The following is a 23035-nucleotide window of genomic DNA, read 5'->3' on the forward strand; positions in this document are numbered from 1 at the left end:
CAATAGACCTTATCGATGTGAAAAACAGGGTAGGCAACCCTCAGTATCGGGACGTGAAAATGGGTTGATACATTGCTATGCCGTCTCTGTATGGCCACTCTCATGAAACAAAGGAACAACAGCGCAGGCCCGAAAAAAGCTATAAGACAAAGTCTTATCCACGTATCTTTCTCTCTTAGTTAGTTACATCGAAATTGTTTATAAATCCTTGGTTGGTAGATCCACAGACGTTGGGTAGGGCTTCAACGTTAGCATTCCTGCTCCAAAGCCCTTATAGAGAGCTTTCAGATGGAACAGTAGTACATCACACCCTCCCAAGTCTTACCGCTGTTCTAGCTGGTAGCCATATTGGGTGGTCTCAGCTTCATGGCAGCGTAAATTATGTCACGAGACTCAGCTCCTCCTCCAACTGAAATATCTCTATTGTTCGACGCCATATCTTAATTAAAGTCTTTGCTGTTCCCATACCTATCAATGTTTCGTCTTAATAAAACACGATGCTCAAATAGAAATAGCAGACTCTGTTTTTAGGAACAAACCTTTTGAGAAAGGGTTTATTGAAGCCTCTCTTTCTATAGATAATTCTGTAAAACTATCCTAGTCCTTTAATGTCTTTAAAGTATTAAAGTTCCTTAACTATACCTTTCGAGGATTCTTGGTCCAAATAGAATGGACGCGAAATGGGATGCCATAGAAAAGCATCGACAAAAATCAATATGAAATGCCCACGCCACAAGCGTTATTATTATTATTTCTTTTCTTTTTTCTGTTCCTGTCAAAACTCCTTTTCTCCCCTTACTCCCCCGCATTTTTGGCTTTAAAATTCCATTCCTATACCACCGCACGCTCTCCTGTGCCTTATCAACTTCACGTGCCTGAAACGGTGAAACCTGAAAAAGTCAAAATATCTTTTCTAGGCCTATGCATTTTTTTTATATCTATATATTTTTGGGGTGGTTCGATATACATTTTATTCTTTAAATTTTGACCCGTTACCAGCGATATGACACGATCTTCGCTTTGATATCGTTATGGTCAGCGGTTTTTTTGGGGGTGACCCTTAAAGTTAAAAACCCTTTGTTATTTTGTAGACCAAAATAATTATAGACCCTCAAAAAGGGTTTTATATGACCTAAAAGTTAGACCATAAGGGTCTATGACCACATGTAGAGTAATTATTTTACAAAAAATACAAACTTATGTTAAATTAACTCATATGAAATTAGTCATCACTCACTTTTCTATGAAAAAAATATTGATTTTGGTACTCGTTCGACAATCCATGTGAAATTTAATGTCAAATCAATCCCATGATTTTGACAGTTAAAAATTAGAGAGCTACATATCGTTGTAGAATAACAATCCTTAATACCAACTAGGTTGTGAAGTGATAGACTTAACAAGTCATTCATCCACCTTAATAGTCCTAATTTTTCGTGGATATTTTAATTACGGACCAATTAATAAGTTATCCGTGTAGGCATGAAAAATTTATGCGCACAAATTGCAACGGGAAAATGTGAAAAATGTAGGTATTTAGAGGTAACAGTTTAATGAAAAAAACTGGGTATCTGATAGCAATTTCCCAAATTAGCTTTGGGGTGTTTTTTCGACCCAAAAAAAAATACAGAAGTACAGTTGTTCAAATTGCCTTTTGACGTCATCAGGGATCATCCTTTGATCAGGCGGAAAAAACGCCGAACCTTTAAAAAATAGTAATGAATTGCCCGAAAGCATTTTTGCTTCCCTCCTAACAACGGATCCTCCTGGGCGGTGCAATCTTTAATTGAATTTGCTCCTCAGTTTTCATCTTCTAGCATGCCTTTTTTCTTTTTTTCTATTTCGTTCACTCTCTCTTCATCATCATTGGAATTTTTCACCCAAAAAAACTAACCTCCTTTATATTATTTGAGTCTTAATCTCGTTTCAAGTTTTATTAATTTAATTATAATTCGTTTTATTTTTTTTCTTTTGTACCTGGATACTTTTAAAGTGATTAATATCTCTAAGCGTTTTAACTGGATTAAAATTTATTTCATACTTCGGTTTAATTAAGTCAATAATTATAGAGTGCTTAGTTTGATATTAAGATGGAGATAAGGAAGGGGTCATCCCTAAAATACTCAAGTTATAATTCGATTTGAAACAGTGTCCCTTGTGACAAACAAAATGGAATGGATAGAAGTTACCTACATTTTCGACTCAAAATTGATTTCCCAAAGAACATCCTCTTACCTTATTTTGTGGCAGACTTATCAGAATCACACTGTATATACATAGTCCCTTAGCATCTTGACCCATTTGGGGTAGATAAATAACTAAACAGATTTACAAGCAATATTTACTACGCTTTACAAAAGCTCTCATGATATTACCCTAAAATATCTTTAAAATGAATTATTTCCTGAATATTATACAGAAAGAAAAAAAGATATTTCCGACTTTGACAAATTATTAAATTAGTCCAACGCAGTTTCTAAATGTCATCCGGTTTTTTTCTACAGAAAGAGATACGTTATTATGTAAATATCTTGAGCTCGCGCACGAGAGTTCATCTCGTGACCGATAAGATATTCTAGTGACCCCATCGGTAATGTACAATAGAGCAGAGAGTGTATGAAAGAAGAAAGATTTATTTTATCTCTGGCTCACTCCCGAGTATAGTTCACTTCCGGAAGAAAAGGTTTGTGGTGGCGCAACTAGGGCGGAAGTGACTAAAGCTTAGCTTACTTATATCCTTTGCCTGTTATTCTCGTTCTTCCATCGGCTCTGTATATACCCTTTTGCCGGTATAATTGACAAGCTGGCGATATACTGAAAGTTAAGGCCTCTTCAGACGGATGGACGGAGCCCGAGTTCGCTACACGGGCACTGCCTCTAGTGGTGCTTCGTGGTGCGAGGGTGAAAACCCCAATGGCGGCAGTGCACCTGTGCTTTGGTTTCTCTATATGGTCTAGTGTATTCAGGGGGGGCATTCACTCTCAGATTCTTAGTGAACCTATGACGGTTGTAATAATTTTAGCGTTGTATACTGTTAAAGGGACAGGTTGCTAACCGGTTACACTGAGTAACTGGTCCCTCAGATATATTTTCGGTTGTAAGGTGTAAATGTCTCTCAACCTTAGCATCGTCTGAAACCTAGAGATAAAAAGCATCCGTCTGAACAGATATTAAGAGATAGGGGATCTTTATACGAGGAGATTTATTTTTGGCAGATTTCTAACTCTCTCTCTCTCTCTGTTACTCCGACATGTTGTTCATACTGAATCAGTTCGCGTGATTATACGTGTTTCCATTGCATTATTGTAAACGCAATAGCTTTTTATAGACTCACTAAGCCTCGGTCCTCTTACATTTCGTGAGATTAGGCGCGCGTCGTTTTTGCTTAATGTTAAAAGGCTTTACGCGTTTCGACACGTTATGAAACTTTATTAGGCAGTTTAAGGAAGCTTGGCACCCAAAAACCATCGTCGTCCGCTAATCTATGCTTTTCATTCTAAGCCTTGGAAACTATGCCATTACTTTTAGGAGTAGCTTAAACTGTCAAATCTTTTTCCTTAGTACTATTAGCGTTGTTGCGAATTTGCGATAGCGATTTTTCGGAACTGGCGTGACCTAATGACCTATAGTCGAAGATTATTTATAGAAAGGTTGACAGCTTTGATTCTTTGAAATGTTGTTGTTGGTAGTGCGAAATGCCGCAAAGTTTTAAAGGACCCTTCAGGCTATGAAATTTTAGAACCTATCCAAAACAATGAGAGAGATTTTCCGTGACATTTTTCTCAAATGTATAAACGTCAAAACATATATATAGGTATAGGTAGGTCCCGAACTATAAAGTTCTTGAAATGAAACTTCAAAATAAATTTCCCTCCCCTTTTTTCACATGTTTTTTTTCACGTGAGGAAATATTTTAGGGAAGCCTTACCAAAGTGTTATTACTCTAATGATTTGCTATAAATAAACACGAGACATTTAGTAAAAACCCCTTAATAAACATAGACTATACACCACCTGCGGATTTTTTTTTAATAAAGGCGGGAAAGGTTTTGAAATGGCGGGAATAAATCCAGTTTAAAAAATTAAGGTAGATCATGCATTTCGATGGAACTTTGTGGCGCGTGCGCTGTAGACCTTAGCACAAAGACACCCATGTATCAATTCCTTGATACTGGGATTTTTACCGTCGTAGTAAATAAGTATTCGAAGGCCGAATAAAATGGTGAACCCGTACATGCACCCTCTCTAAAACTAAAGTTACGAGGTCGAGGGTTTATAAGGTTCGAGCTATAAAAATCAAAGTGTTATCATATATCAATTAAGACTGAAGTCTATTTTTAGTGTTACGCGAGAGGGCAATAAAAATGTCTACCGTTCCTCCTTGAAAACTAAGAGGTATTGGTTGGTCTGTGTGTGTATATAGGAATTGGAGAACCACAAATCACCCAATCCCGATCCAAAAGCGAGAGAATCCTCTTAAAACGCCTCAACCGTTTCTCGTATCAATTTCAAACCCCTATAAATAGTAATTTTTCCCTGGCGGAGTTACAAAGGGGTCGTACACTTTACAATGTAGTCTGCTACTACGAACTTTCTCGTGACGTCATACCTTTCAATCTCATACCTCGGGTTTTGGAGACCATATTGGAAGTTGTCAGCTCAGGCCATACAATTTAGACCACCAATATTGACGTCACGTCCCCGTAGCTCCTCCCTATGAGCGCCATTTTTAAACATGGCCCTAGATTTAAACCAAAATCTACACGGCTTTGATACAAGATTAATGTACCCGTTTAAAACATTCATTTGAATCATGCAGTTTCTTTGGAAAATAAAGGCAGTTCTCGCGTTTGATTGTTTTGATGAGTTACGTTTTGGCCCACCATTTTCCAACATGTCCGCCAATTAAAACAAAAATTTACCTATCCCTTCTATAGTTTATTTTGAACCATTATCTAAATTTTCAGTGAAATCGCTTAAAATCTACGGTAGCAAAATTGATTTACAAAACTCCAAGATGTGTCCGACACCTTGGCGATGGCAACGAGACTAGGGGGTTATTGTCTTATCTATAGGTTTGCGAGTTTCACTATCACTACAAACACGCGCGTAAACTCTGATAAAGTGAGAAATTAGTTGGGACGTTTTGGAAAGGTTTAAGTTTGACTAACGGTCAATTGAGAGCTGATTTGAACCGGGGACGTCGCCTTTAACGTTGGTTTTAGCGTCACCTTTACGTCACAGCTCAGAGATCGCGTTTGAGAACTTATAAAGAGTGATTTGCTTATCAGAAACACATCAACAAGTTTGAGGAACGTTCGAACCTTCCTCAAACTTGAACTTTTGAAGTTAGATCAGCCTAAATTATGATTTAAAGTCGATTCTAGCACAATTTCCAACTCGAAACCAATAAAGACATCCCTGTAGTACGTCACGTCACTTTAACAAAAAGTAAGGTTTACACTCCTTTAATTTCGTAATGTTTCTTGGAATTTCTCGCGTTTCAGTTTAGATTTAGAATATGACATCAGCTAGCGTTAGTATGCAAATGAGACATCAGACGTCGTGACTGACTCTGTAAAGAAAAAAATCATAGCTTGAAAGTTTTATAATTGCTTTGGCAATTAAGACAGAACGTTAATCATTCACCAGATGACGTTAATTTATGAAAATTACTCATCCATTTATTATGCCTGCCCATCCTCCTACCAATAACGAAGTACAAAGAAAGGAGGTTCAATTTGTAATTGAAAATAAAAAAGAGATATATAAATATTTGAGGGCCAATATTCATTAGTGTTATTATAGATTGCTATTGACACAATTAGGTAATAAAACTCCCAAGTAAAAGTTGTAACGTAGAGTTTGCATGCATAGATCTTAAACTGGGTGTTTTTTGTTGGTTATAGTGAAGGATTCACGATGAGGCTGAGCTATCCTAGCTGATGGTTTGATTTGGTTTATCATTTTGGACGTCCAACGGTTCTTTGTTTAGGTCATTTCCTCGTCAAGTTCCGGGGATCTTTGGCTTTTCGTTCGGGTAGCTAGGAGCAACCTCATTCTTCTGAAACCATAAGTTTATAAAATATGTTCCATAAGTATGACACTCAATATACTTCGTAATGCTAGAGACTTACAGCTCGAGCTAGTTCTAGCAGAACGACGGAAGCGAGAATTGAAGTCCTCGGTGGTTAATTTTGCACGACCAAGTTCCATCTAGCTCCTATTTAGTCTGCATTACTATGCCCAAATTTGACAGCAGCGCCTCACCAGGTCTCCTTCGCTTTACCTCGAATCTATGACCTACCTCACTCACTTCATGACAAGCTCCAGTTTCTAAGTTACCAGTGATAAACTTATGGAACATATCTTATGTTAAAACCAAAAGCTAAAACTCCTCAGAGCGGATAAGCAAGGGTGCACCCGGTGTCGCCCTGGACACGGTTTAGTGAACTTAGCCGATGTCTTCCTAGCAGCTCTATTGTAGACCGTTAGCTCTGCACGGCTGATAACCTCGTCTACTTGTCTAGATATTTTTATGTTGAATAGAATATCCCTGAAAGGAAGATCGTCTTCTAGACCTATTATTATGTTTTCGCCCATCAAACTCGCTCCAACAACTTTCAAGAAATATAAATAACGATATCGTTATACTGATATTACTACCATTTGACAACGGGGTCATTTTATAAAGATTATATTTACTTTCGCGGGTTGTTATCCATTATAGAGTTGAACCGTTATTTTCATTGATTGATGAATTTATCAGAAGAGTACTTAAGTAATTCACTAATCACGTGAGAAACCTCGTGAATCTCAAAATTGAAACCAAGGTTTAGCGAGTGTGAATCGTATTCCCTAAACACGTGGTATTACAGTTGTAAAAGGGCGGGTAATTTCCATATCGAAACCGAGGCTCGTGGCATTTTGCGCAATGAGTTTTTGGTAGCAGATAGTTAACAATTTATCTTACTAATAGTTAGGTTAGGTTAGGAGGTCAAAGGACTTTTAGTTTCCTCCTTTTTATCAAGACTTGTTAGGAAGTTCTGCGACGAAATCGTTAAGCACGGCGAGAAAACACTGTCCACAAATCTCAATTCGGTACGCTATACTTGGTGGCTGTATCTTATTATACCACGAAATCCTCTTCTATAGGGGTCAAGTGGTAAGAAAAAACAACTTCTCTGGTCCTTGTCATTTGGTGGGAGCGTCTTTCAATGGCTAAATCGTGTAGCTAAGCTCTGGAGGACCCAGAACGATATATATTTGTTCCGTATAGTATCTTTCTACTTCCACCTCATTTATCTCACTTCCGCTCTACCTTCCTATAATACTTGTCTTTTCACGCTGAGAATCGACTAATTACCTCAGTCCCATCAAAGTTAACGTCAAAGACACGTGATTAACCCTTTGATCTTCTTACCTAATACCGTCCTTCCCTAATACATTGAGTGCTTGCTTTGGGAATTATAGTAGTCTCGAGAATGACGTAATTTGTGACGTAAACTCGTGGCCTTATTATTATTATTTGTTGTTATTGAAGACAGGAAATAAGTAAGGAAATTTGTGCCAAAATCTTTCTCTGTCCTTCTCCATTCATGAACAACATTGGTACTGAGTACTGACATAAGTTTAAAAAATATCTTTTGGTGAGGGACACAAATTAGGATCAGTTTTTGTTTCTGTTATATCAAGGTGCATTCTTCAAACCTCACTTTTTTAAAAAACAAAGAATATTTTCAATTTCAAAAATACCATGAAATAAACGGTAAGGGAAGCATTTCAAATCTCGAGTTTGTTTTGCAAAGTTTTCATTTCCAATTTCTTAGTTTTCAAAGTAAATAGGATACTATTTGGAGGTTAAAATAAAGTTTTGTTTCACCCGAAGAGTATAAATAAAAAAACAACAACCGCCAAGGATCAAAACATCTGTTGGAAAAGAGCGGTGAATTCAAAGTAAGACCAAGACGACTGTCATCTGTCTAGACATAGACAACAAACCCTTCTTCGCTCACACTTAAAAAACAAAGATGGTGGGTGGGTGGACAGGGGAAAAGGATCGCTGGTTTCAAAGTCCGTTCCGTTTCTTTCAAAGCCTAAATATCGTTTCATATCATAGCGTAGGTGAGTGAGGTTTGGTTTGGCTCCATGTTTTTAAGAAACAATAGCCACTCGTGGACATAACAGACCATAGCAGGGACGCGGGGGCGTTTAAGAAAAAAAAAAAAAGAAAAATTCTTCAGAAATACATCATTTGACAAGGCTTAAGGTCTTTAGTTGTATCTTCTTAATTGATTCATTTTCTGAACAATCACGAAGGCGGAAAAACGACAAATCTTTAAGATAATTGGAAATGATAGCTGCTGGCTCCCACTTACCCTCATTTTAAACGAATTAAGATCGTTTATAATCGGATTAAAACGAGATTTGTCTGCCTTTCTTTATTTATTAAAAGATGTCTTTGAGCGTATTAAAGATGAGTAATATATGATGGATTTATTCACAGTTCAATATTGACAAATTAACGTTAGTTTAAATGGATATAAGAACATACTAAACATAACATATCACTCGGACTTTTTGATATAATTATCTTGAACATTTGTGTCATTTGGGGTTTTTGAAAATAGGGGTGATTTAAGGATAGGACTTTGCAGGAAAATAGGGACTCTTAGAGCCCTGGTGTTAGACTGATATTACCATAAATTTATAAAATATAATAATTCTCTATAAGTATGACAACTTTATGTGCTTCGTAACATTACAGCATTGCTGAGAGTTAGCTGAAGAATCGGTATTAAGCCTTTGACAATGGTTCATCAGGCTTGAATCTATGACCTTTAACAGAATACTAAAACCTCCCCTTGACTCGGGCATACCCTGGTTTTTTGTATCAAAAAAAAGGTAAGGTTATTAATCCAGCTAAAGGATTTATAAGATCAGGACCATGCTTATAATCGCTGGTAGGGCTTAGTTGGTTGTATCGAAAACCAAGAAAATACTTCCAGGCTTCAGCTAGCCCCTTTCATCGAATTGTTCTCGAAACTAAATGAATTAATGCAGGCGAATAAAGTGATAATACAATAACGTGATTGTATTTCACGAAGGGCGACGATGTTTTCGAATGTTTTGTTGGGTTTTTAGTTTCCAATTAGTCAGTCGCAGTCGCCAGCCAGACAGAGAAGTTTGTTTTCTGCTTTGGTTATGGTGTTCTCGGTTCGAGCTAGCGTTGGCATCAATCACGGAATTCCCGGGGATGAGCCGAGCCAGGATTTTCCCCGTCTTGGGGTTTTGAGGAATCGAATAACATTGTAACAGCGTGCCCCGGGACGTCCTCGGGATGTTCTAGGGCGTTCTGCAGGCTTCTCTTAAATCATCCTCTATCAGCCATAGCTCTCCCATTGATTGAGTTTGCTTTAGGGCCACGAAGGAGGTAATATTAGACGACCTCCTAGCTCCCTAGAATCAACCAATAACTCCCAGAGAGCTTATTAGGGCTTCCTACAGTTATTTTTCTATATATACCTACCGTCCATGACTTCTGCAGATTGTGTGTGGCTTAGCTGACAGTCTCAGGAGTCTTATTCTACTTCCAAGGTTAAATGAAGACCCGGGATTCCCAGTTAGTGCACGTTTAGTGTCTTTTCGCTGCACACGCAGTGTATGCCTTTTCAATATCAATTATTAATCTTTTGCCTAGGCCTAATTATAAAAGAATTCAGTGAAACATTAAAGACTATTAGATAAATATAAATTTAAAATATTCTTTAAGCCTTTGCTTTCAAACTGTGCATTTCCGCGTGCTTTAACAATTAATAGAGTAACGTCACTTGATTAGTGAATTCGGTCCATTGGTTGTGAGGAGAACTGCCTTTTTATGTAAATAGATTTCTGGTATTAGAGATTTTTTGAAAAATAAGCTGTGAATCAACGCAAACAGTAGCATTCTCTGCAAACTGAAGTCCTTTCTATATTTTTAATTTAAATTACCATTAAATAAACTTAATTTTAAGTAGAATTAAACGAATGAATCTATCCAAACTAGGCCCTGTAATTCTTGGAAAGATTAACTACAAAATAAAGTACTTAGTTTACTTCTAATACCCCAAAAACAATCTGCAAGATTATTTCTAATAAATCCCCATTTTCTGTATATAGTAACAATCCCAAAGTAAAGAAGCTGGTATAGCTAATATTATAGTAGGGAATTCCGTTCTTTCGAGGCATCATTTCATCCACCTGTCATACACATAATCGCTTTTAACGTAAGAGTGCTTCTAAGGAACGATAATCTATACCAAAGTACTGAACATTCGTCCCACACTTTCACCAGCGTTAAGCCTAATATCCTAAGCCTAACCAGCATAGAGAACGGAAGTAAAAAAAAAATCCCTTCACAACTACTTCGTTAGGCCTAATCCATGGCAGTATTACCATATTATTACGCTGCATAATCTAGACCTAGTCTTAGAAGAATTGATGAAAAAATAAAGAAAGAGGATAAATCTCTAACCATGGTGTATATTTTTCGTTTTCTTGTAGGCTCATCGTAGCAAGAGTCTGACGCAAATTGATTGTTTGGACAATAACAGCAACACATCGATGGTTAGGCGGTCTCATGAACTCGACTCGGCCAAATCCGAACCCGAGACTAGTCCCTGTAGTCCTAATTCCGCGGCACCAGGAGGTGGCATCCTTCTGGCACCACCACCAGCGTCGCCACAATCAGCCCAACCTAACTTACAACAACAGTATTCCTTTGACGAAAAAGGAAAATCAAGACAGCCTCAAAAGGTAATGGTTCAATTTCTATTCACATCTGTTATTGAAATTTGAAGTTTGACATTCATGGTGACATATGTTCGTTACATATCAGCATAAGTTTATAAGATATGCTCCATAAGTATGGCTCTACCTATACTTCGTAATGCTACTAAGAGACTTACAGCTCGAGCTAGTTCGAGAACGACAACCGAGATTTGAAGTCCTACACTCGGTGGTTAATTTTGCAGTCCTATTTAGTCTGCATTACTAAGCCTTTGACAGCGCCTCACCAGGTCTCCCTCGCTTTACCTCGAATTTATGACCTACCTCACTCACAAATTACAAACTCCAGTTTGTAACCAGTCACAAACTTATGGCAACATATCTTATGAATTTATGATATCAGGAAGGAAGTGTCTCACAATTTTAAAAGGGATAACAGCGTATAAATATATCATTAATTTTTTTGAATATAAAAGAAAGTTTTTGATATAATATACAAAACATTTTTCAGTATTTAAAACTTAAACCTACTAGGCCTATCTCTTTGAGCCATATTTTGGGGTCAAGAAAAGGTCACCCTGTCTCATAAACAACACCCACACTAGACTACGGGGTCTTCGATAATAACAGTAAATAATGTTATCGTCTGCTTCAACATTGTGTCAAAAATAATAAAAAAACAAATCCCCTGAAAACCAATTACCCCTTTTTTAGGACATTTAACCTTTGACATTTTAAGACCTATAGCGTAATAAAAGGAAATCAGGCTTCTCCTCTTTTTTCTTTTCTTTATTGGTTAAGCAATCATCCCCGCCTTTACACTACACAGTTATCCATTAATCCAGATTCCAGATAAAATAGCATCCCCAGATAAAACGAAACGAAAAAAAAATACCTTTGAAGTAAATGCCAGAGTGTCTTTAACAATGGCGACCCCACATTTTCACTCTCAGCGTCCGTTTGTTTTGGAATCGAGACTGACCGCAATCCAAAGAATATAGTATCACTTTGCTAAGTCTACTTTCTTTCCAGTAATAAAATTGTCTTGGGTAGCATGCCGCCTAGCATTGTCTTTAGTGACCGGTGAATGGGTGAAATCATAAGTCGTATAAATACGGATATAAGTTTCCCAGTGCTCTGCTACCACGGAGCAATATTAAATTAGATCAGAAGTATATAATACCTCTATTCGAGAGAAGTGTACCAGCTACCACAAATCGGGCGGGGTAATTGTAACATGATTCTTCCCAACATCAAAAATAACATTTATTATAGCAACTTAGCAAGGTTACTAAACCGAACAAACATACGCGATAAATAGTTCCGCCATCATTATACTCTCTATTAGAGCTGCTTAACTATTTGCCAAGGCGCATGCATGCCCTTGTGCTGGATTTTTGTCCCACGTCAAGACAATCAAGGTTTGTTCAGGTTGATTGCTGAGGATTTAGTACTGCAAACAGTTATAGAATTCACCCCAAGGTGCGATGCCCAGTTGTGACTATAGGTCAATCTCGGGTTGAACTTTGTAAATGGAAAACGGAAAAGTTTTCAGAGCATTCGCGTGAGAAATAAATGGACTCCCCGTTGTAGAGTCTCCCTTTATAGCTGATGTGGTGGTGGAAACTCGATAAGGAAATGATGGAGGACTTCATCATGAGATGGACATTGTATAGAAATAATCGATTAAGAGATTCTTTTTATGATGGTGTACGTTTCCGGTTTGTCTCGAGTTTCCGATACCTAATATACACCCTTCAACGCGTACGCAGGAAATACGTCATAAATGTCCACTGTGATAAACAATCTTCTAAAAATAGACTGGTCATACAAACAGGGTGTTTCTGATAAGTCTGCATACCATAAATTAAGGTAAGGGGATATTCTTTGGGAAATCAATTTTGAGTCGAAAATGTAGGTAACTTCTATATCCATTTTGTTTGTCACAAGAGACACTGTTTTCAGGTTATGATTTGATGAGTATTTTACGGATAACCCCTTAATTAAATTAGAATTCATTGTCTTAATCAGTTTCTTAATTAACTTTAAGGGGTCATCCGTAAAATACTATGTACAATCTTAACTTGAAAACAGTGACTTGGACCAAATTTGATGCAGGACTGGTAACTTTGAAGCCCTATCTAGCATCTTTGCGTCCACATACCGTCCCATCAACGTTCCGCGTTTCAACCTTCTATATCAATGAAGCAGACGATTCTGAGCCCCGCCCCCTTTTAGAAAAGTACTTCAATTCCTTAAAATTCTAGCATGGTTGAATCTAGAAAATTCGCATAGAGATAAAGACAAACCAAACGTCTGTTATACGTATGTACAAACACCTAACCCTAACCCAACGTCACCCCACTTGGCCGAACGTTACGTTTGAAAATGAATTTTGTAAAATCGTAAAGGCATAAGCTTAGAAGTTTAGGAGAGAAGACTGCATTCGTGCGTGTTTAAGGAATGCGAACCCAAAATTCGCTTGGTCGCTCACGCGTGAAACTCCCGACTCTTTGAGACCTTGCTGAAGAGTTTTGCAAAAAAAAAAGACTTGAAGAGCTAGGGGTTTGGGTTTAAGAAGCAAGCCTGGGTCCCCCCCCCCCAATCGCGTCGGTAGAAACGGAACAAAATGCACAAGACGAAAATACATCTCGAAAACCGAATCGGTCTATAAATAGAAAATTACCCCCGGCTCCCACCTGTCTCACGCAACCAACCTACCCTCTTTCCAATTCAAAACTTTTAGAAAATTCAATTCGGTTGGATATCATCATCATCATCTCTACTATACCTACCTACCTACCTACGTGATTGCTGTGTACTGTTTTAATCGAGGGGGTAATCACTTTCAGATATTCTGTACACCACCAATTAAGGATTATACTACTAGTATTCATTTAGCACTGTTAAGGGAATACGGTTGTTGAAATATTATATACTGAAATTCTTTTTGTACATTTGTGCCTATTACAAGTTAACAGAGTGATTGGCCCCTCGGTTTTAACTCGATATATCATAAGTAATACGGTAGTTAGAAGTATGACGTACTATAATTCCTTTAGTACATTTGTGCCTATTACAACAGAGTGATTGGCCCCTCGGTTTTAACTCGATATATCATAAGTAATACGGTAGTTAGAAGTATGACGTATTGCGTAATAGACCATTTCGATGCAACTAAGAGGGCCAGAAAGACACAGGGATCAAGCTTTGCCTTTTATCTCGCTTTTTGGCGCCTGCGCTGTAGTCTTTTTGTATCATGAGAGTGCAATGTATGTCCCGAGACTGAGGCTTGACTACCCCTTTTTTACGTCGTAAAGGTCTATAGTTAAAGGTATCACTCCGCACCTTCGTGCCACGAAAAGCCTACAGTAATTGCGCCTAAAAAGAGTGATAGAAGGCGAGAGTTTTACTCCCTCGTAGTTAATATCAAAATGGTCTATTGGTGCTGCCAAGAATGGATTTAGGCTATAATGAGTCCACTTAATATGCAACGAAACATACAAGGAAACTATCAATATTATTTTTTAAACACGTGGTTTATCAAGGTGAACGTCTACCTTCACTCCATGCAGAGTATGCTTCATTGCCGAAGCTAAATTCCTAATTTTATAACTAAAAAGTGTCATAATAACGAAAGAATTCGAGAAAATTCCTACTGATTTTCGAATCGAATTAAAAGCCGCAGTTGAAATATTTATATCCTCTAATATTTTTTTATACCCAATCGGTCCCATTGTTTTATGAATCCACGCGGCGTTTTGTACCGTTACTACTGTAGGTTAGTGAGCCTCGCTTATTAATCAATGCCAAATAGACAGACGTTAGGCCCGAAATAGGCTTATCGTTATATGTCTTTATAAAATGTGTTTTTTACTTTTTCTTTTTCGATTCTAATAATAGTTCTTTCCCCCAATGCACGTTCGAGATGAATGTTAACCCTTTCTTTCGATCGCCTCGCGTTGCCGAAATAAAGCTCTTAAAATAACCCTAAAGCTCCTCTCTGTACGTTAGGCTTAGCAAGATAAATTCATATTACGTAATGACAAATTAATTTATAAAATCCTTGATTTTGATTGGTTTAGATGCCCAGTCAAGAGTTGTTCAGCGTCACGTTTGATCAGTGGGATGAACCAGGACACTATGAACTCTTACCCGCGGCTAAAGGCGTTCTTTTAGGGTAAGTTTTTAATATTTTGTTAAAATTTTTGAATTGTTACGTGAGTAGCAAATTTTGAAGCATTTTTTGTTGTACAACAGTACAATTTAGTTTCGCTGTTACGCATTGGGTATTATTATTATGCAAAGGCCTATATCTCTTATGAAAATATTAGCTTAACTTTAGTCCGGTATCGTTGACTGTTGTCTTTGTACGTGGAAATGGAAAAGGCAGTTTTTCTTTACCCCATGGGCTACAAGTAAAATTGGCTTAAGATTCCTAAGCCTTGGCGTTGTTTTTTTTTAATGGTTCATTCATAATTTATTCAGTTCATTGTTGTTTTAAGACGCCTGAGGTTATGAAATGCGTTTACTGACAGTGTAGTTGGGCAATTTGAAAGAAGACCCAAAAGGTTAGGGACAGTGTGAGAATTTGAAAGTAGGCACCAAAGGTCAAGGATATGTCAAGCATATTGAAAACAGACCCAAAATGTTACAAAAAAGTTGGGTAATTTGGAAATAGACCTTAAAGGTCATGGAAATGTTGGGTAATTTGGAGATAGGCCTTAAAGGTCATGGAAATGTTGGGTAATTTAGAGATAGACCTTAAAGGTCATGGAAATGTTGGGTAATTTTTTAAATAGGCCTTAAAGGGCATGGAAATGTCGGGTAATTTTTTAAATAGGCCTTAAAGGTCATGGAAATGTCGGGTAATTTTTTAAATAGGCCTTAAAGGTCATGGAAATGTCGGGTAATTTTTTAAATAGGCCTTAAAGGTCATGGAAATGTCGGGTAATTTGGAAATAGACCTTAAAGGTCATGGAAATGTTGGGGTAATTTGGAAATAGACCTTAAAGGTCATGGAAATGTTGGGGTTATTTGGAAATAGACCTTAAAGGTCATGGAAATGTTGGGGTAATTTGGAAATAGACCTTAAAGGTCATGGAAATGTTGGGGTTATTTGGAAATAGACCTTAAAGGTCATGGAAATGTTGGGGTAATTTGGAAATAGACCTTAAAGGTCATGGAAATGTTGGGGTTATTTGGAAATAGACCTTAAAGGTCATGGAAATGTTGGGGTTATTTGGAAATAGACCTTAAAGGTCATGGAAATGTTGGGGTTATTTGGAAATAGACCTTAAAGGTCATGGAAATGTTGGGGTTATTTGGAAATAGACCTTAAAGGTCATGGAAATGTTGGGGTTATTTGGAAATAGACCTTAAAGGTCATGGAAATGTTGGGGTTATTTGGAAATAGACCTTAAAGGTCATGGAAATGTTGGGGTAATTTGGAAATAGACCTTAAAGGTCATGGAAATGTTGGGGTAATTTGGAAATAGACCTTAAAGGTCATGGAAATGTTGGGGTAATTTGGAAATAGACCTTAAAGGTCAAATAGAAGTTGGGTTTACAATTAGTGAATTTGAAAATAGACCTAAACGGTCACGGAAAAGTTAGGTAATTAGAAAATGGACCTAATTTCTAATTAGTTTCACTATTTTGACGTCAGGGAACTTATTTTCTTCATTTTGTTGCTATCATCTTCGGTAACAGATAGGGGGGGTTTAAAAAAACCCTTTCAATCATAACTCCCCGTACAAAATGAAATAGTCTCTATAGATATGGTTTCAAAAACCTCATTCCCAACAAACGGTTGGACAATTTCTTTATTGGATGAAGTCGAGATTTGGTGGAGTTTCCAGGGGTTTCTTTCGTTGGCTTAGGAAGTTTGATGGTAAGAGGGGGTGGATGAAAAGCGAAATTGATGGAGAAGGTATTTTGTCGTCGAAAAGAAAACCCTTAATGAGTTGTTCAATGATTTATCGATCCCTTTGGTTTTGGCCCTCTCTCTCTTTGCTACGTGTGCCACGTCTTAAGTCGCTTCTGGGTCGATTCTAAAAATTGGTGGCTTTTTTTAAAAAAAAACTTTTGAGGTTTTTATATATATCAGGGATAGATAGACTTTTTTAAGACGGAATGGGTAACAGGGTTATTCGGGTGCGCGTCCTAGTCCACGACCCCCTTACCCGTGACGGGGGGGGGTATGAAAGAAGAGGCGGGTCTTATTTTCATTATGGCGTTGTATGTATATCCGGGTCAAATAAACGTCGTCTGCCAAGTTGGAATGGATTGGGCTCCGATTGTAATTTTTGAAAGAACATTGTTTAAAAATGGAAGTAACACAAGACATAGGGCTTGAAATCAAAACACATTTTGAAATACGATTTATTTCTCTTTGATGAAGTTGTAGTGATGCTTTAAAAGCCTTCATAGATATTACAACACGAACAGGTTTTAACAAAACACTAAGCTCACAAAACTCCTGGCCATTCACTAAGCCTTGGTTAACTTCATCAAATTCGCTTACAAAATTATGAGGATAGTAGACATGATTGGCTTTAGAAAGAATTAGCGAACACTTTTCACCCTTTACAGATGTACTCCAAATCCAAAACACCGGCAATAAATTCCCTACCTCTTAATTGCTATTAAAAACAATTCCCGAATAATTTCCGTGCCCTTGCTTTTAGACAGCTTCATTTTGAACCCCTGTAAAGATGCTTTTCTGTACAACCATAGCCCACTCGATCACGCGCATCACGACGTAAGCTGCTCGCGCTATATAGCGCGAGCAGCGCAGCGTCCGGGAGCGCGGATCGAGTGGGCTCTGGTACAACGCAAGAGGGGTCGTAGTCATAGCGACAGATGTAAACAGGAATTACGTATTATTGGCCCTCCTTGTCAGCAACGTCACCAATACGTAGTTTTAGTGAGCCAATAAGAAAATTTAATTTTTTGGTTACGTGTTGAAGGAAGGGGCTATGTACTCGTCTATGAGTCGGACTGAAGTAAATATTAACCGTTGGGAATTCCGTCTTAAAAAAGTCTATCTATCCCTGTATATATATATATATATATAAAGAAAGCCTTAATGCCAAGAAAGAAACCGTTACAGAAGACTTACATTAGACCCGAAATTCTTTATTTTTTTTAAATATATCATACCTGTATACAGGGTGTTTATGAAAGGTATATCAAAAGTTAAGGGGGATATGTTCTTTGGGTGATTTTTGAGTCGAAAAAGTAACTTTAATGTTTATCCATTTTGCCGTCCGGGCTACCGTTTTCAATTTATGTTTGGAGTGGGGGTTTTTTTTGTAATGAAATTGGGAAATCTTACTTAATTTATTCTATATAAATTTATTTAAATTAAACCATACCGTGACTTTCTAATGGTCTTTTCAATTTGTTTTATTACGTAATATCAAAATTACTATCAGAGGTAAGGTTTAAGGACCTGAAAGAAAAATTCTCATTATAAAAACTTTTACTTTCTAAACCTAGTCAAGAATGAAGTAAATAAAAGCCATCTATAGACTATTCCATTAACTCCATAAGAGAAGCAAACACTATAGGGGCGGGGGTGGTTATTTCCCTGGCCCCAGGAAGCACCGTCCACTAGAGGCAGCGCGAGTCGGCTACCCTCCTGCAGCGTGTAGTGAACTGGGGGGAACTCTGTCTGGAGTTACCTCTTGGTTGGTGCCTGGCCCTTGTGTATTGGTTTCTCTATAAGTAATTGATGGAATAGTCTATTCCCACAAATTTCTCGGTGCTTATTTTCTAATGAGGGCGAACTTAATGTACTATAATTATTATAGATTTATTATCTATTTATTTCTACTAAGAAATTATTTTACAAACGTTTTTTTTCACGAGTGGTTTTGAATTGAAAATAATTTGTGGGTTTTTTTTATTATTATTTTTTGTTGTTGTTGCATTTTTTTGGTAATGTATGGAGGCGTTGGTCCATATATTCTTTGGGTGGACGATTTGGGACGCGAGCTATGCAAGCTTTCACTCTCTTCACGCTCTTTCGTTTCAAATCAAAATAATATTTTTAAGGAAATATATCAAAAGCTTAGATGTAAAAGAAATGAAAAAATGGGTCAAGATCGGAGCCGCAAAAAAAAAAAAGAAATGTTTGAATATTCTTATTTATTTGAAATTTTGAATTTTAAAGCTTAGCAGTCTTACTTTAAACCTGTTGGACAAAATGATACGAAAGTTATAAAAATCGAATCCAAATTATTTAATCCATTTAATGATCATTTTATCTCTTGATCTATATATGATTCTGAATCTAGTTTTGTTCAGAATTTGATATTAAATGTTCAAAACAAAACAAGCGTTTTAATCCGCAGCCATATTGAAAATGGCGGCGAGATAAGTTACAAACGCTTCGCTCAGAATTATCTATAACCACTTTTATTTATTGGTATTAATTTGTATATATTACCATTTATTTTAAAATTATTCCGTAGTTATTATTTACATCTTTCAGAACACTTTCAAATTCTATGGTTTCATTTCTGTTCGTTGTTTATTTATATTCATTCATTCATTTTTAAGGTAAACTTTACTATACTTTCCATTAAAATATCTCTTTGCGGTTCCTTTTGAAGATTAGTTTAAAATATTTGGTATACCTAAATTTAAAACATCTTTCTTCGCAAAATTCCACGTGGATTAATATTCCTTACCGGCTTTAATCTGAATAGACAATTTTGATAGAAAATTCGCGCTAGTCTCGCTCCTAGCTTTCGTAAGCTAGCCAGTTTTGAATAGAGTAATGTTAGGCGCACGTTGAAGGTTTGTTTTGCACGTGATGAGATAGCAAAGACCTATCTGTGCTTTTGAAACGTACGACATTGAACTACTTTACTCCATACTTTCTCTCTCTATATATTTTGATTTTAATATTTATTCTTTTGTGTGCCGGAAAAGGGGTCGCATTTGGGTCAAAAATACACTCAAACATGAATCATTTCTATTTGCCCATGAATATTGATTACATCTCAATAGTAGAGATGTGTTCGTAATTTAATAAATACCACTGTAATTTAAAGATTTATTGCGTAACTCCATTTTTACCATTGTAAATTACCCCTGGCGGTGATTCTGTGAACTTTCGTAAGTTACATAGTCTCTATGGGTATAGAGTAGTTTCCAGACTCTCCGCCAGAGGCGCTGAATAGGAATAAGGCCAATTAGCAATTATTTTTTGTGCTTAATTAGAAATTACAGACACAAAAATTATTTATTTAATCTTAACCATACTTTATTTCTCTTAATTTTATTTTTCTAGAAATTAGATCAATTAGACTTTTTTAATTGCTATCTTGATTTTAATGAAAATTGCGATATCATTTTAGGAGGGAACACTTTAATAGCACTAATTTAATATTTAAACATTTTCACGGGAAACTTGAATCGATTATTAATCCTTTGGAACAAGAAATATCATTTAACATTAAGTTCATTGAAGCGTATGTTCAACTCCAAGGCTTAACGAAGGACTCTAAAATCCCCGTCCTTCAAAAAATAAAAGAAACTACGTTTTTAAAGGTTTTAAAAATCGCTAACAGCCTAACAATAAGGGATCATTTCTTCTAAGTTTGTCGTTAGCGAATGAAGAAAGAATAAGGAGAAACTAATCTTCCATCGTTATGGCTTTTTTTATTTCTCATTCAAGAGGTATTAGCTTAAGAGAGTGGGTGATGAAAATGGATTCCCAATTTTTGGAAAACAAGCCCTTTTTTTTATCAAAAAAGATAATTTCACGGCTGGATTGAGCCATGTATACCAAGAACCTATATAAGATCTAAGGACGTATGATTTTGCCATCTTAGATTATAACCAGTTCCTGTTTTTGCACATGGTGGTTTATTCTTGCCAATATGGCCACGATACAAAAGGGAAAGAAAGAGTGGGAGGAGAAAACACGAAATTCGGTGTTTGAATGTCTCATGGTCTTAAATGGGTTCTTTTACATAATTACGTCTTCTTACAATTTTTCATTAGATGAAAACTTCTAGTAAGAAAAAGATTACTAAGTGACTTTTTAGTAGATGGTTTTCGTTTTCTTCAGTTTTTGAAACTTAGCTAATCATTTCACCGTTTTACTCAAATAGTGCAACCTTAAAGTTGCGTCTGATACGTTTTTTAGCCATAATTAATGCACGATTAGGTTAAAATTAAAAAAATAATTTTCACTTTGCTGAATATGTAATCCAAACAAGGTTTGATAGGCAAAGTTCTAAGAGAGAATTGGGTACGGATATTTTGGGCAATTTCTTATGTTTGCCCCTGTAAGTGTTTTCTCTCTGAACTTTGGTGCGCAGTGGCAGAAACATTTCTACAGGGGTAGGTTGGAAATACGTGGTTATCGTTTCGCCTGTAAGTTGGCTTCCCTTTGATATTTATTTTTTATTTTTAAAAACAACAGGGGTTTGAAATTAGCTTCATTAAATTCTTTTAATCACAAAATCCTAATTTAACCAGTAAATACAAATCTTTAGATTTTTTTTAATGTTTGTTGAATTAGGATCCGTATTTTTCTGGTATATCAAGGTCACACAAAAATAAATTTCAAAGACCTGAGATGTATTCCCCTAAAGCTCAATGCTTGCGTCTTAAACAATTACATCCGGTCCCCTTAATAGTTGCAAAGTCTATGCTTAGTATAATCTTTGTGTAGTTGCTATTGTTTTGTCTTTGTCTCTTTGTTCGTTATTCAAACGAATGTGTAGCTGACCACTGACCTATTGTATTTCGTATTTTGCAGGGGCGCTTTACAATCGTTGCTAGATCGGCGAGGAATCGACTCTAACAACATCAATGTCTACCTCGATTCCAGCAACACTCCATTGTCATTGCAGTTCGAAACTTTTCGACTCGGCGGCAATCACCTGCACGTGAGAGGTCAGTATATTTCTCTTTATTGTTATTCAGTGACTTGTTTTAATCAGTAACAACAAGTATATGTTGTTCACGGAGCAGTATTTTGTATCAATACAATACTACTTCCATTTATAGATTTCCTTGATAAGGCGAATGTTGCTTCACATTAGAAACTTTGTTTGTTGAGACTCCCAGAGTTTTTCGGCATTGGATAATTAATCTATTTTTAAACTCAGGGTCCCGCCCTTTCTAATTAAGCCCATTCCCAATTCATTGACCCCAGTTAATTCCAACGGACTTTTTGGTTTATTTTTCCATGAGAATTTCTTGAAAAAATTAGCATAAATTTTGTAAGCTAGTTAATTTTGGAAAATTTTAATATTCGCTCTTGAAATTTTAAATTTTATCTAGGGAGGTTTTTAACCCTTGGTGTACTTATAGAGGCTAGGCAAATTTTTCCTTCCCTTTTCCCAATTTTATGTATAATATTTGATGAAATATGTTCGTGGTTAGACCGTGAATACAGTGAAAGTGTTAAGACTAGATCCCGGATGATCCCTTTGCCGTTCTTGTTTTAAGCTTCTTCTGTATTAATGGATTATCTTCGGATAAAATTCTAGAATAGCTGATGACTTCGAAAAATGATTTATGGTTGAATCTAAAACGATGAAATTTTTTTTAGTGGACTTCCAGACCTTTTTGAAGGGGTCTAATACTTCACCCGGTTGATATTTGTCTTCAAAATTTTGCTCTAAAAACTGACACACGTTGAAATAATCAAACTCAGCGCAATTTCTTTGGATAAATCAACTAAAGAATGGTGTTTATTTCGCCAGGGATAGATTTAATTTTAGAAGTAGGAATGGAGAACGGTTAGTATTTACTTCAGTCCGACTCACCCAGTATAGAGCCCCTCCCTCCAACACGTAACTAAAAGTTTAAATGATCTTATTGGCTCACTTAAACTACGTTTTGATGACGTTGCTGACGGGGACGGCGAAAAAAACGTAATTCGTCCTTTTTATCTCTGTCCGCCTCTTCTTTCATACCCCTCCGTCCCGTGGAAGGGGGTAAGGGACTTTGACGCGCGCCCAGATTACTCTGTTCTCCATTCCTACTTCTAAAATTAAATCTATCACTGATTTCGCGAAATTTCCTTTAAAAAATGTTAATTTGTCTCTCAAATGTCTTGAAGTACGTCAAATTTTGTCAACGTCGTTGACGCAACTTTCTCGCTAATGTCCTACACCTTCGTTTCTTTACTCCTTTATTGAATTCGCAACTTCTCCCGCCAAAGATTTTGCCTCCATCGAACCGGACTTGGGGATAGGGAGCGAGAGAGAGAGAAGAGGAAAATGATCCATACTCT

At 36.8% G+C, this 23035-nt stretch overlaps 1 protein-coding gene across 4 annotated transcripts in view; it reads left to right on the top strand.

Moving 5' to 3' along the window:
- The window catches only part of LOC149709963 (uncharacterized), a 176960-nt gene that overhangs the window by 127957 nt on the left and 25968 nt on the right, over positions 1–23035 (top strand). For all 4 annotated transcript variants that reach the window (XM_089858379.1, XM_089858387.1, XM_089858383.1 and 1 more), the window contains 3 exons: positions 10543–10794; positions 14853–14947; positions 21551–21687. In XM_089858379.1, coding sequence (XP_089714505.1) covers positions 10543–10794; positions 14853–14947; positions 21551–21687 — 484 coding nt within the window. The remainder of the gene's footprint in view (positions 1–10542; positions 10795–14852; positions 14948–21550; positions 21688–23035) is intronic.

This window comes from Phalangium opilio, unplaced genomic scaffold (assembly GCF_054372755.1).
Source record: "Phalangium opilio isolate 3A_F unplaced genomic scaffold, DU_Popi_V2 ptg000011l_1, whole genome shotgun sequence".
NCBI classification, from domain to species: Eukaryota; Metazoa; Arthropoda; class Arachnida; order Opiliones; family Phalangiidae; genus Phalangium; species Phalangium opilio.